At 34.1% G+C, this 16,014-nt stretch overlaps 2 protein-coding genes across 2 annotated transcripts; one reads left to right on the plus strand and one right to left on the minus strand.

The window, feature by feature from the left end:
• Positions 1–566: 566 nt before the first annotated feature.
• LOC132163669 (proteinaceous RNase P 2) lies at positions 567–5,421 on the minus strand. The gene is made up of 6 exons (XM_059574037.2): positions 4,430–5,421; positions 3,777–3,878; positions 3,477–3,652; positions 3,167–3,287; positions 2,026–2,094; positions 567–1,172 (listed from the first exon to the last, which is right to left on the minus strand). Exons 1-6 carry the CDS (start codon positions 5,363–5,365, stop codon positions 846–848), a joined length of 1,731 nt encoding a protein of 576 aa, XP_059430020.2. The 5' UTR covers positions 5,366–5,421; the 3' UTR covers positions 567–845.
• Positions 5,422–9,305: 3,884 nt separating this feature from the next.
• Positions 9,306–15,722, plus strand: LOC132164314 (fatty acyl-CoA reductase 3-like). Its single transcript, XM_059574805.2, has 10 exons — positions 9,306–9,440; positions 9,536–9,639; positions 10,107–10,309; positions 11,040–11,140; positions 11,331–11,523; positions 13,681–13,842; positions 14,409–14,490; positions 14,586–14,852; positions 15,228–15,355; positions 15,447–15,722. Exons 1-10 carry the CDS (start codon positions 9,356–9,358, stop codon positions 15,601–15,603), a joined length of 1,482 nt encoding a protein of 493 aa, XP_059430788.2. The 5' UTR covers positions 9,306–9,355; the 3' UTR covers positions 15,604–15,722.
• Positions 15,723–16,014: the final 292 nt, after the last annotated feature.

The raw sequence follows: 16,014 nt of genomic DNA on the forward strand, positions 1-16,014 counted from the left end.
ACTCCCCTAACATTGACGTCTCACGAAGATTTTGCTCTGTTCATAGCATCATAGGACAATTAGAGAGATTCTAAAAACTTTTGCAACTCGAGGGCACAACCTCTCCCATCCCTACGACCTCTTCCTTCCCGTACGAACAATGCCTCTTTGACCCTCCAACTCAATGAACATAAATTATCTACAAACAAGTTTAATAAATTGACATGTATCTCTTCACATGTGAGAATCATGTGTTTTATTAATAGCATGAATAAAAAAGCATGTACTTCTCACATACTTTAAGAACACGTCACTTTATCAGACTGATTTGTATGAATTAGCTAAAGCCTTTATTTCCTAACGATTTTCAAATAATTATGCCGTTGACACTTCTCTCATAGCCCCCTCCTCTACTCACTTAGCCCATCTCTCCCCCCCTCAATGTAAGGCAAGGCAAAAAGGAAGAGATACTCTGCCTTTTGGGCTATACCAATGAGCATATTCCAAGTAAACAGCCTTGTGGCTCTTTAAGCAACATCCGCAAGTGTTAACAAATATAATCAATAAACAAGAAGTTGCAATCCATATTGTTGTTGGAAACTTGGTTTTTAATTATCTTGATTAATTATTATACAGTATAACATTGGGTTACAAGACAATTTATCAACTCCATGATGTAGACTAAGAAAAGGCAAAAATCCTCAACTGTAGGTGTTGATTGCATGAAGACCACTGCAAGTGTTTAAAAACGTAAACTTACAATAGGCCATTGCTGGTGCTGCTGCTTTACTCCATCTGACTTGATCAAGGGCATCTCCCAAGCAGTCGATGACAAAGAAGCAAGTGAAGGCTTTTATGAAAAAGCATTAGTTGGAAGGAGATGGGGACCTCTCTTTTCTTTTACCTGTCAAGGAAGTAGCTTTATTGATTGGAACTTCTTCAGAAAACTGAAAGGACTCCGCGCTGCAATGTAAGCCATTGCTACTTGTAACACTCTCTGACTTCAAAGGATTTGTTGATGCAAGGTTGGAGATGGGATGACCATTTTCAGAACTTTCCACATTGGTTGGAACTTCATCAGAAGCTTCACAAGCACTTGGCCTAGTAATGCAGAGCCAAGTTCTCGAAGACTCCTCGCACTCATTATCGCTGTCGGCAGCAATAGGCACATGCCACGATCCTTTCTCTGATTCCTGAAACAGAGATTGATGTCTCAACACTTGACACAAGAAATGAATCAATATCTAGTTTTTAACCAATATAACAAAAGATTAGATGGGAACAGCCAGTCACTTGTAAACAATTTCTGAGGAACACATGGAACCATATGGGCCACCCAGAACGCTCATGCAAAGCCCATTCGTTCTCATCCCATCAATCACAAAACTGCCATTTTAAAGGCATTACGTATAAATATGTAAAAAACTGTTTGAAATTTCCATTCAGGGGGAAAAATCTGTTGAAAATTTTCTTTAGAAAAAGTGCTGTGCAAAAGACGTTAATTATGGTAAATAAGAGAAGATAATTATACACAAGATCACAAAGAAGGGAATGCAAAATAGTGGAAGATAAAATCACTCAGAACCCAATGCCCTAATACACCTAAATCTCACTATCACAGAAAATAGATTATTTTCCAAAAGAGAACAAAAGAGACAATACAAGAATACAAATTTCTCTTTTGTTGGGATAAATGGTGGTCTCTCTTTTTCTCTCTCTGGACACTGCAACATTAGCTTTCTCTTTATCTATCTGTGCAACGTTCAAACCAGGAAAAAAAGATGCCAGCACCAGCCAAATGCATTAGTTGTCACGAGCTATGAAAGCTAAGTTCCAGCAATAAAGTGTCAGTGTTCATACTAAAGACACAAATACAAGCTCACAAGTTTGCATCAGAGACATACACGAAGGCAAGCAACAAAGAAAAGGCTGACAAGAGCTATAATATTGATTAGTAAGCCTAGGGAACAACTCTCCATGAAAACCACTCAGTAAGATGAATAGACTAGCATATTAAATGTCAAAAACCAAATTACAAGATGGTACCTGGATAACAGATGAATATGAAGGCGGCATCTGAAGTTTCACATTGCCCTTCCCAAAAGTATACCGAACCTGGAGAATTGGATGGAAGAAAGGTTTATTCCTACAAAGTGGATAATGTGTAATGGAAATGGTATATGTACAGGTGCAAAAGGTAACCAGTTCAACCTTGTCCCCCTCTATTATCTCTATAAGCAAACCTTCTGGCCTCCACTTTTCAAAAGTGGATGAACATAAATAGAACCTTTATTCATGGAAATGAGCATACACCAAGAGTTTTGTGTAATGAGGGCCTACCAAACCTCATGTTTTCTCAATAAATTTTAATTAAAAAAATCCATATTAAGCAACCACTGAAAAGAATCTGAAAATCTGTACCAGCCCTTATTGTCGCAGAAGTCTTTTTTTTTTTTTTGTAAGTAATTAACTTTTGTTTAGGTAAGTATGGCAACAGTCTTTTTTTTTTGGTTGATAAGTATGGAAACAAAATCTTAACAAAAGAGAAACGTAAGATACAATTCCCATCAACTTAATCTCTAAGCTTTTAGAATATATACTTAGAAGAAGAAGAAGAGGACAGCTAAGAAACATTGATAGTTTTAAATCTGAACAATCTTTGCTATTCTGAAGATTAACTTTTATCTAATTTCAATCCAGTCCCCTGAAAGGTCATTCAGATTGAGGAATGGTACAGCAGCCAAGGACAAGAAAACAACTAAATTTCATCTAAATAATGATAATCCGGAATCAACTCAAATTCTTCAATGCCTTTTTATTTCTCACTCCTATGTGTATAATGTAAATATGTTTGTGCCTGTTTAAGAGACCAACTGTCTTACATGTGAACCAGACACAGTTTTACATGCACTGTCGACACAAAATTATATATGACTTATGTGACCAACTTATCAAAAAAGTTAAGTGACCACACAAACACAAAAGATTTGGCAATTCATAAAGAGAACGGAGTGAGCAAATGGTTCAATAATTTAAAACAAAAATTATCCTTAAAATCTAGGAAAAGGCCCCCTTTGAAAGAGATATCAGCAAAAGAGAGGCATATAAAAAGTAATTAACTATAGCACAGGCATAAATATGAATCAAAATCAACGATGTATAGGATAGCCTTTCGGAAAACACATACTTGATGTCTTTCTTTCCACTTGAGGAAAAAGCTACTCCCTAGGAGTTCAAAAATGTGATCTCTCATTTCATCATTTGTCACAAGTAAACACTGGACTTTGACTGCAGCATATAGCCAATACCTGAATTATATAAGTCATCATAAGGAAACCTTTTTTTAGAAGAATTAGATCTTGAGATGGAGTAGATTAAAGAAAAAAATTTGCAAGAAAAGAAGTTGTCAGATATTTAATCATAAAAACTTCAGCTAAAATGACAGAATAGAGTACATTCACACACACAGAGACAAACACTGGTTTAAGGGTTTATACCAATCGTCATTAGAACCAGTTGGTGTCATATAAAGAACGCCTTTATCCATCCACTCCTCTACCAGCTTTCTTTGGGAAGGATTTTCCAGAAGCGACGGAAGGCGTTTATTATGCAAGACAACCAGTGGCCATTTGTTTCCGCTCCTATTGTACAATTCTTTAACAACAGCATCAAGCTGCTCTATAGAAATTTTCAAAACATAAATGAAAGATATAAATTAGTGGTTAGATAGCATGAGAGAAGAAGGGAAAAAAAAATGGGGGTGTGAAAGGGAGAGAACCCAACTTAAGTCATACAACCTGAGAAACACTGAATCCGCCATCTGCAAAATTTTGTTGGTAGAGCCCAATATTTGCTCCATCCACTATAAATTCAAAATCAGCATGTTTTTCCAGCCAACCCTTTAATAAAAGATTAAAAAAACAGGTAAATTAAGTAAAGAAAGGGTATCAGAAACAAGTTACCGAATACACAGTATAGTGAAGTAAATTCATAAGTTGTTTTGGAACGAAGAAAACAAAAATAAAACCTTTACTATTTTTTTTATAAGCAAAATAAAACCTTTACCATACCAAAGATTAAACGGTCTATGAGCTTGACAATGCACAATAGAATGAGAAATCAAAGTACACATACGTTATGTGGCCAACGAATTAATAATGAGCCAACAACTAGAACCATGAATTAAGTCTACCAATGTTCGAACCAGATTAAACAAGTGTGATCCTTTGATCTTAAAAACCAGAACCAACAATCATGTTGGACACAAATTCAACTAAGTTGACGGATGTCAAGCAGCAATGTCCTTAAACTCTGTTTCTTAATCCTTGTAATTTCTATATATACAACTGACATTCCTCCACAAACAAATCTGCTACAAACTAACCATAACATTCTAAGTAACCCATCATCTTATATCCTTTAAAAAAAAACATAGCAACGGATTGCTTACCTGAAACTCGCTAAAGTTTGCCTTGACCTCCCTTTCCATAGCCAACGCAGCCACCGACCGCGCAAACCTCTCCGTCTCCGCATCATCTATATCCACACGCACCAATTGCTCCCCACAACCTCTGCACCGCCCAGCCGAATCCACATTCGCCCTCTTCACAACCCAATCCCCCTTCCCAATCCACCCCAAACCATGCCATCCTCCCCCGTTCCTCGACACCGCCTCTTTCACTCTCCCCACCTCCGAATTCACCTCTCCCACCTCCCTAGCCTTCCCACTGCTGAACCAACCCTCGATAAACTTCACCGTCGATTTGCCAACGCTCCTCACCGAATTCCTCAACTTATGCAAATACCCATAAACCCTCTCTCCCCTCCCCGTCTCCGCGCTCACCTTCAACAACGCAGCAAGCTCTGATTCCTCCACACTCACCCCCATCACACCCATATGCTCCTCCACCTCATACGCCTTCTCCGCCTCCAAATTCTCACAGAAACACATCAATGCCGGGTCATACGTGCGCAATCTCGGCGCAGTTCCATACTTCCACATGCTCTTGACCAACCCGAAAGCATAATCCCCGTCTCCCTTCGCCGCGGCTAGGCGAGCGACGGCGGTGATCGAGGCCTCATTGGGGTGGACGTTGTTTGACAGCATGTGGTCGAATATGCGAAAGCCGTGGTCCAAAGCTAAGGTTTTCAGTGATGCGTCTGTGACTGTGTTGGAGCAGAGGTAGAGGAGGGCATTGAAGTGGTGCTGGTTCAGGCGCAAGCCTTGTAAAATTGCGGTCTCGTAAAGGGAGATTGCGCTGCGCAGGTCGTTGTTCTTGGTGCATAGAGTGAGGTCCGAATGGAATTCGGATTCTGGGGTCTGGTTCTTCTTTTTCTTCTTCTTGTCCTTGATGGATGGTCGGTTTGGGAAGTTGGTGGTCTCCATTGATGCAAGTCTGAGCAAAAACCCCCAGAGCCTCAAAAACCCTAATTTTGGTAAAGGTATATTGGGCTTGGCCTCTGTATGGCTTTAATTTTTGAAGATTGTACAACGAAATTGGGCTTAAATAAAGTTCAGTCCGACCCAAAGGTTATATGAAAAAGTTTATAGGGCATTTTTAATAAGAGAAATACTCTTCTAAAAAAACAAATACTTTTCACAAAACAATTCTGAAAAACTAAAACAAAAAATATTCTTAAAAAAAATAATAAATGCTGTATTTTTTTTTTCAGGAGTAGAAATTATCTATGTATAATTTTTTTTTTTTTTTTTTAGGCACCTTCAGCTATCAAAGTTCCGGGATTGGGAGAAGAAATTGCTTAGTCGACGTTCTAGAGCTACTGTAGTAAGAAATAAGTGAGTCGCTTACAAAGGTTTTGTAATTGTGGACTTCTTATAATTAAACTCTTCTACATAATGAATAAGTTTCTTAGATTTGATTGCCCCTGCATGATTTTACTTTTAAAGAGTTACTTAAGAGATTTATATTTCATCATCAAAACTTTTGTATTGGTTGTTTTAATATTTTGCTTGATTTTAGTACTTATATCTATGGTGTTTTGCAGTGGCCGATATAGGCTGGGGCCGGGCACCACTTCAAAAATCCTGAAAGAAAAAGATTTTGGAGCAGTAGTGTTTTAAGTTTTCTTATGCCTACCCTTCCTCTTCCTTTCGTTTTCTTCTCTTCTTTTTTTTCTTCTCTTGCCCCTACTCTCCCTCCTCCTAATGTTTTCATGCCCCTACCTCTTCTAGTCTTCCTCCTCCTTTCTTCTTCTTCTCTTGCTCAGCTTCTGATCTCTTCCATCTCTCTCCTCTAGTCCTCCTCATGCTTCCCCTCTTTTCTCCATTTTCCTCAAACAGTTTATTTCTCTTTCAACCTTTTTTGTTTGTTTGTTTTTTTTTTTTTTTTTTAGGTTAATTTCAACCAGTTTAATTGGTTCAAACGCTGCCCACTCTAAAAAAAACAAAAAAACAAAAAATTCTCCTTTGCCCAATGCACTAATTATACGACCACTCTTAAGAGGACAAATAATAAAAATACAATTTGATAAAGAGTGGACTTATATCAATTAACGTGAATATGTTTTCTAAACGTTAAATAAAATAACTCAAAAATAATTACGTATCATTAATAGATAACTAAATATTAAAAGCAATTAATTGGACATGCATGCAATATTTTTTTAGAAGTGTTTGAAACTTTGAAATAATGAAATAATTTATATTGGTTTTTGGTAAACTATAGTATAACATAATATTATTTTATCTTAATTAAATATTAGTCTTATATCCTGCCACTACAATAAGAAGATCTTGGCTCGGCCACTGGTGTTTTGATTAAAAATTAATAACTTTGTTAATATTCTTCATTGTTGTTGAGATTGAGAGATTTATTGTTTATCAACATCGGGTCTAAACTAGCGTAGAGCTCCACAAATTTTTCTCTCCAGCACTTTCTTCTCTTGTGTAGGCCAATAATAAAGTTGGCTCCACATCTTCATGTTCTCAACGTAATTGGTTTTCTCTTCAATATTATTAGTAGTAAAGTAGTACTACATTCTGAATTATTTCTAAAATGGATCTTTTTAGCTTCCAATATTTAATTTACACACACACAGAGATATATATATATATATATATATATATATATATATATATATATATATATATATATATATATATATCCCAAGTAATTCACATGCATGATGCATGATAAATCCTCACATATTAAAATTGAAAATCACAATCTGTTCAACCACCTATACCTACTGCATTAAGGTGATCAGTCAACATTGAAAATCTAACCGACCTCTTTTGAGGCGACAATGGAGATGTGGCAACGCTCATGGCAGAATGAAGAGACAATTGCATATTAGTTTTGTGGTTTCTGTAACATGTTACATACGCGTCAATAATTCATCTCTTTTGTAAATCTACCATTTAGTAGATTTAATTTGTAAAATTTACATTGGGTCTTGCAAATTTAATAGTAAATTTGTCCATCTCTTGTACCAAGATGGACATGAGATGTGCAAAAGATAGAAACAAAACATTTCTCTTTTCTAAGATGTATAGATTTTATGGCTAGCAGTTATGGGTGACAATTCGTATTCATGTGTTAGGTTTTGGTAGTGTTAATGCATAAGTACAAGACTATATAGGACGAATAGAAAAAAAAAAAAAAAGATTATATAGGACAATCATAGCCCGACCTATTTAATTAAATGAGTCAAATCCCTCAACTCTAACCCTTTAATTTTATATTGAATTCATATCAGGTTTGCGGGTCATGTTAAAATTGTCAGTCACTTTGTCTGTGTCGAATTTATGTCGTGTCTAGATCAACATGAATATAAGACTATATAGGTCAAACCTAAACCAACTCATTTAATTCAACGGGTCAGACACATCAACCATAACCCTTTAATTTTGTATTGGATTCGTGTAACATTCGCGAACTGTGTCAAAAATTGCCAACTACTAGTATAGAAGCTACTACTTTGTTGATTTGCTATAAGATGTATAGCTATTGATTCTTTTGTGTTTTGTTTTGATATGTTGGTTATATGTTAGGTATTTTACTGGCAAGTAATGCTCGGAACCATCTTTAATTGTCTCAAACTTAATGTGGCTTTAAAAATCATTATTGAATCAAAATTCAATAGTAATCATTCACAAATCTAATGTGATTTTAAATCACGTCAAATTTGGAAGAATACATTACTCCTTATTGGCATGGAAGGATCTAGCAAAGATTTTGGTCGAGAGGGAGAGGGTAGCATTCTAAAATCTAGCCGACCACTTTTGTGTTAGCATACAAACTTCCCATAAATTATCTCTTTTTGATAACTTGAACGTAACCTGTGGTTTGAGGTGAATCTACAAGATAAAGCTTGAAAGTTGAAAGCAATGTTTACCGTCCAGATGGGTGCATGCAATATTCATGGTTGCGCTGTCCGCATCAAGTTTTGAGCCACATGTATACGTTATATAACGTAACCCACTATACATAGCGTAAAAAGATCCGTTGAAAACCATATATATATATATATATCATTTTTCCAAGAATTTTAATTGGCTTTTAATTTTTACTATTTGCTTTACAGGTTTTACCCACATTTTAAATAGATATGTCTACTTCTTTTTTCATCAAGTTTTCAATAGAAATCATGTACAATTTCAATGACCCTCCTAATAAAAAATGGAAAAAAAAAAATTTAAAAAAGGGTGGCAGAGGAGGTTGTTGCCCACTTGCCCCCACCTTACTTTTCTGGAGTTTTCTTGCCTAAAATTAATAGTAAACTTTGGCCCATGTATATAAAAAAAATAATATGAATATAGACATAGGTGGTGAAATAGTAGATGGGAAGGCAAGCTAATTAAAAAGAATACCAAGTCAATCATTTGACTCTTCTCGAACTCCCTTGCCTTCTGTGTGAATATATAGAAAGCTAGTTTTGCAAATGACCGGCAGTATTGTACGTTATTATTATTAATATTAGTAAATTATATTTGAGGACTAGACTTATTTTGCCATACCGGAAAGTGGAAGGCCTTCCTGGCCGGTCATCAAAAGAAAGAAAGAAAAAAGATGATATATATATATAAATAGATCGAGGCTGCATAAGCACATGTCAGGGTGATCAGCTGTACCCACTATTGAATCTGAAGCCTGATTTCAAGGTAAAACTAGTAAGCTACCCTTCATGGTTTAAGGAGAATCACTGCTGTGTCATGCGAGACATCTGTACTTTAAAGGGAAACCCACACGCAAGAAGGAAAATCCAATTATAACGTGTCTTAATTGCATGAGTAATGAATGTTATATTACTATTTATATATATATATACACAAAGCAGCATAACTCACAAAGAAACTATCTACTTCGTGCATAATTCATCAACTCTTTCTCTTTCTCTCTCTCACATTTCTTTTATGATCATGGAGTTGGAAAGCATGCTCAAGTTTCTTGAGAACAAGACTATTTTAGTCACTGGTGCTACTGGCTTTCTAGCAAAAGGTACGTATAACCTTAGCTCTCTCTTTCTTTCTGTGTGTACTGTATGTATTCTGAGGGATGATGATCTTTTCTTCTGTATCCATCCATCCACACAGCTTTTGTGGAGAAAATACTGCGAGTGCAACCAAATGTCAAAAGGCTTTATCTTCTCATAAGAGCTTCAGATCTTGCATCTGCCACACAACGCTTGCATGATGAGGTATTCTACGTTAACCGCTCACATATTTGACGTATTTTCAAGGTGTGATTAGCTTAAACTTTTTAGATAAGTGGTTAAAGTACGAGGATAATAAGGTATATATCCTATGTAATCGTTATCATGCTTAAGCTTTTGAGAAGATAAGTGATCAGAACGTATGCTTGCATATTTGACATATTTTCAAGTTACGATCAGCTTAACATTTTAAAATAAGTGATAATTTAACATATATAACAATCGCTCATTAAGGTAGGAGCCCATTAGTCTTATATTTTTACTCTTTTGATTTCCTTGGATTTAATTAGGCTACAACTATTTTAGTGCTAAATTAGCCTGAACGACAATATGTCAAAAAAGTGCGACAATTTTTGGTTTTTTCGTGAGCTTTCATTATTATGGCAAGGAACTATGTCTTTTGACGTTTGATTAATCTTCTTCTTCTTTTTTTTTTTTTTATTCGTTCACAGATCATTGAAAAGGAATTATTTAGGGTTGTCAGGGAGAAGTGGGGTGCAGATCTAGATTCCTTTATATCTGAAAAGGTTATGGCAATCCCCGGCGATGTCTCATATGAGAATTTGGGAATCAAAGATTCTAAACTAAGAAACGATATGTGGAAAGAAATAGACATCATCTTAAATTCTGCCGCTACCACAACGTTTGATGAAAGGTAGTAAACATCAAGCACTGGATTAATATTTTAAAATAGAATAATGTTAGATATTATATTTTTATTTTATAATTGTTCAATAATGTTAATGTATACTTTCAACTAATTCTTGGATTAATTCTTGTTAAGTAAAAAAGATCTAATAGTTGATTTACAGTTTAACCTTATTGAATTCACTTTAATTCCTAACTACATTCTATCTATTAAATTAAGTTGAACCTTATTGAATCCAGCAAAACTTCAATTGATCTATCAGCTATTGCCAATTTATGAAATCAACCAATTTTTAATTTTTTTTTTAACCAATGAAAAGTCATATTAAATAAAAATATAAAAATTTGATAACAACCAAACTTTTTTTTTTTTTTTGAAAAAAATTAAATATAAAAACTTCATATATATATATATATATATATATATATATATATATATATATTTCTGTCTTAAATATTCAATAGATCTTATATTTTAGTCTGAATAGACGATTTAGATTATTTAAGACATACCATATATAATTTAATAAGTAAATAAGTTGTATTAAAATATATCAATAGGAAAAGTGATCAAATGATCACTTTTCCCGTTCACTTAATTACCTGTTTCAATTTTTAAAACATTGTTTAATAATTATTCATAAACTAGAGACATGATTTGTATTTTTTTTTAATTATTATTTTTTTTTGTTTCCTCTCTCAGTTTTATTTTTATTTTCTTCTGTTCATTGTCTTAGATACGACGTTGCATTGGGCATCAATACATTTGGCGCTGTGCATGTTTCGAGCTTTGCCAGGAATTGTATCAACTTAAAAGTTCTCCTCCATGTATCTACCGGTTCGTGTACATAACTTATTTCTAATTACATTCATCAATCTGTTTTGTATTAAAGTTCTTTTACTTACCCAAAATTAAAAAAATAAATAAGAGGATAAAGATTGTTGTTTTGGGCAAGTGAACAGTAGTACTGATTGTAAACAGTGCAGTATTTTCAATCGATGGCCATGATTGATATGTTTTTTTTCAGCCTATGTGTGCGGCGAAAAGAAGGGGCAAATACTAGAGAGCCCATTTGAGATGGAAGAAACGCTCAATGGAAGCTCAAAATTAGATATTAAAGCAGAGAAACACCTTGTGGACGCGTACCTAAACGAACTACGAGGAGAAGGCGCCACTGAAAGAACCATCACATCCACCATGAAGGATCTTGGAATGAAAAGGTTTTTATAATTCTAACCAAATATATATGATCTGTACATCTTTAAAATATAGGTTTTTTTTTTTTTTTTTTTTTTTTAAGTCCTTAGCTAGCAACTAGAGATGAGGAGATAGACTTTTTGATAAAAGCTTCATTTTTAAGTTTTTGTTAAAAGTACGTTTTGGTCATTTTTAGGCTTTTTAAACCTTTAAAAGGGCTTTTAATTTTTTTACTAAACCACTACTTTTTTCTTTAAAAGGACTTGTTGAGTGTTAAACGCACTTTTAGGCCACTCAAACGCAATCCCGAACATACCCTTATTCCATTTGGTAGCAGAAGTTCATGTAGAACTTCTGTGTGCAATATATAGATTGTCCGTAAACACACCTGATAAAGCTTAATCAAGATTCAAGCATTTTGGTGGAAAGCATATTTCAGGAAACTTCTTGGTATATATATATATATATACACGCAAATAAAAAAGTCTTAGTAATTCTGCTTCAAGTACTATATATAATATAGGCATCATAATTAACAATCTTCTAGCAAATGTACGTGTTCCCAGTATATACATATATAGGGCAACAATATTCCCACAACTATGTATAACCGCAACAATAATACGAGTATGACACACTTACAAACCTTTGTAACATACACATTTCTTGTACCAAGAAAACAACTTGTTTGCTTCTACTGCAATAGCTCTAGAACCTCTGAGCAATTTTTTTATCGAACTTCCTCTTATAATCTCGAAACTCCGGTTATTGAAGGCTTTTTGAGAATTTGGTGTGGTTTTAATCAAAACTCTAAGAGGGATAAACTTCAAAGCATAATGAATTAAGTTCTCTCTTATCAGACAAAACAAATAGGCTCTTTAGGTCTGTTTAAAAATTGTGCACTGAAGGCCATATTTAGACACTACTGAGAAAACTAGGTCTTCTGATGTGAATCATATTCTCTAATAAGGCAATTTCTTCGGCAGCATCCAGACGTATAAGTGAGGGACATGTCTAGGGTTTCCGAATTTCAACCTGGCTGCATCCAGACCGTCGATTTAGTGATTAAACAAAAATTGTCCTTTTATGCTATTTGGTTCGTCTGGATTTGCAGCAAATGAGACAACCATGCTTTCTATCCTCATCTTGTCTGGACCTCAATCGCACGTGCTCGTGAATGAACTATATTGAACCCTCAATAAAACTTGCTCATCTAGACCCTTATCAATACTTTGTGTTTGCTGTGCTGCCCCACTCAAACAAAGGGAGGATTAGGAAAATCCTATTGATTGCCGCTTTCTTCAGACCTTTGGAAAAAGCATGAAAAAAAAGGCTCGAATGGTACAATTCTTCCGTCACCCTATGATGAAAGGGTGATCTTGTAGTTCATGGTCTGTGTATTAGCAACAACATAAATGTCATCACTAATAATGACCCAAAATGTTGTCGCTAATTAGTGCTTATGCTTTAGGGTAGTTTTACCCATTTTTTGTGAGACCCATTTTACTTAAAATTTCATATTATGTAATTACAACATCAGATTGAGAAAAATTTGGTGGAGTTGGAAAGATTATTCAAATGGCTATAATTTTTTATTTCATGAAAATTTTATAATTTCACTGTTTAAGTTAAAGTTGTCTTGTATTCTATATTCCATGGGGGGAGGGGGCTTATTTTGTTCTTTTATTATTATTTTCTAGGGTTTCAAATTTCGGCTCAATATAAGCCTAATTAATAAGATGGCCTTAGCTTTTAGACTGTATGTTTTGTCATTGTTTTATCAATAAGAAATACTCAGAGATTGAGTTTTTTCTTCTTTGGCCTCAAATCTAGCTATGATTGACTCTTAGTTTTGGGAAGAGTATAGTAAATCTTGTGTTCGTTATCTTTACGAAGCACTATGCCACGCTGGATCGGCTTACTAGCGATATTTTGGTTGTTGGTGATAATTTAGATGAAAAAGACCAAATTAATTTCTTAAAGCAAAAGGTCCTTAATAACATAGAAATGGCATAAATTTAAGTTTACACCTTATTTCCAATTATGCAGTGCTCCAAATAAAATTTGTGATGTAATAATATTATAATAGTCTCTCTTTTTTATTTTTTTATTTTTTATAATTGATTACTGTATTTTATCCTTTATTTATTTATTTTGTTTTTGATTTTATTAATTGCAAGGGCGAAACTATATGGATGGCCAAACACTTATGTCTACACGAAGGCAATGGGAGAGATGCTTTTAGGACGGTTTAGAGAGAACCTGCCCCTTGTTATCATACGGCCCACCATGGTATCCAGCACTTATAAAGAGCCATTTTCTGGTTGGATTGAAGGCGTGAGGTAATAATATATAGTTTGACATACAATATTAGAATTATAGTAGCTACAATTTTAAGAAAATATCTAATCTTGTTTGGTAATCAAGAAGTCTTTTTTTAAAAAAAAAATTAGAAAACCCCCTCTGAATTTTCCCTCATTTCGACACTACCCACTCAAAGTTTAAAAACTCTTAATTAAGAGTATTGAACTTCTAATTTCTTTCATTTATCCATTTCCATTAGTATTTTCCGTAAAATATTGTCAAAATACCTATTTTTTAAATAAAATAAAATAAAAATATTGCCAAGATGCTTTTTTTTTTTTTGTAATATATATATATATATATATATATTGTTCAAATATTTATAATTTTTATAAAGATTTAACGAAAAATTATAACATTCTGAAAAAAAAAAAAAAAAAAAAAAAACCCTTAAATGAGAGTTTTTGAACTTTAGAGGTACTTTCAAAACACATAAAAGTTTAGGAGGTTTTGTGAAGTTTCCCAAAAAACAAAAAAAAAAGGAGAATCAATTCGTTCTTTCTTTTTCCATACTTAATTGATCATGCTTGTTTACTCATTACAGAACCATTGACGGCGTAGTTGCTGCCTACGGTAAAGGGAAATTGAAAAGCTTTCTTGGCCATCATGAGACAATCTTAGATATAGTGAGTACATGCACATTCTTAGATATAGTGTACGTGTTTGTCCATATATATTTTGTTCGATAAGCTTCTAGAATTGAACTTCAAAACTCGTGCAGATACCAGTAGACATGGTGGTAAATTGTATGATTGTGGCCATGGTGGCTCGTGCAAATCAATCTTCTCATATCATCCTCCATGTGGGGTCTTCCTGGAGAAATCCGATAAAATTTTCAACTTTTAGAAATATCATTTTCCGGTACTTCACTGAAAATCCGTTGGTTAGTAAAAATGGAGAATCAATCACAGTCGACAAGGGGATAGTGTTGAGCAGTATGGCTATTTTTCGTGCATACATGGCTATTCGATATGTACTTCCACTCAAGGTATGTCTAACTGTCTAAGTCTAATCCCATAACCAAAATTATGTACAAAAAATGAAAACTTAATTAGGGTTTGTTTAATTCTTGTTTTAGTAACAATTTTCTATTTTTAGATTTCCAAAAACAACACTATGTTTTTAATTAGCCTCTTTCAATTCTAGCTTAAACTAAAGTTATTAAAAATTATAATAATGTCACAACTCTTGTTAATGGGGCTAGGCATGGTAACTTGATATGTTAAGTAAAAATACGCTTATTTTTGTCTTGGTATATCGCCTTGTAGAAAATATCTTTTGCAGCCTATTTGGCTTTTGAGAAAGTGACTAATTAATTACTAGAATTTTAATATCAAAAGTGTTTTCCTCTTATAATTTCTAGGTATTTCGAATAGCGAATGCAGTTATTTCCCAATATTATAAGGATTCGATTATTGATCTTGAGCGAAAGATAAATTCAGGGATGCGATTGGCTGAACTTTACAAACCATATGTGTTCTTTATGGGCAGGTATTTACGACTTGTTTTGGTGTTTAAATAATTTACCCATGGTTCTGTCATTTTATCCAATGTCAATAGGCTCTTCATTATTTCCATACAGATTTGATGACTCCAACACAGAAAAGCTACAAATGGCGACAAGTGAGAGTGGTGGCGATTCACATTTGTTTGGCTTTGATCCAAAGTGCATTGACTGGGAAGACTACATTATGAATACTCATATTCCTGGCCTAAAAAAGTACGCATTGAAAATATAACTTGGAGGATTTTATGTTTTCACTAGGCATGATGTACTGGGCTTTTTAGGAATTTTCTTTTATTAATATGGCGCGCATGCAGTATCCTCGTATATCTGCCTTTCTGTTTAGAAACTTCCTTGAAGTGTATTAATTAACTATTGTTATGTAAAATAAACAAAATTAAACTTCCTGGAAGCATATTAGTTATTGTTAGTGTAAAATAAACCAAATTGATGCATGCAAATAAATAAAATTAATAGATAAGAATACAAGATTTACGTAGTTTGACCAATGATTGATACTTAGGCCTACTAGTGATGAGGGTACCTTCATGATCAACTTGTGAAAAATGGGGTTACAAGCTCTCTTTTCTCCTCCCTTGGCCAAAACCGATAATTCCTCATACCAAAAACAAACTTGTTAAAACCC

Source organism: Corylus avellana, chromosome 8 (genome assembly GCF_965113065.1).
Source record: "Corylus avellana chromosome 8, dhCorAvel1.hap1.2, whole genome shotgun sequence".
NCBI classification, from domain to species: Eukaryota; Viridiplantae; Streptophyta; class Magnoliopsida; order Fagales; family Betulaceae; genus Corylus; species Corylus avellana.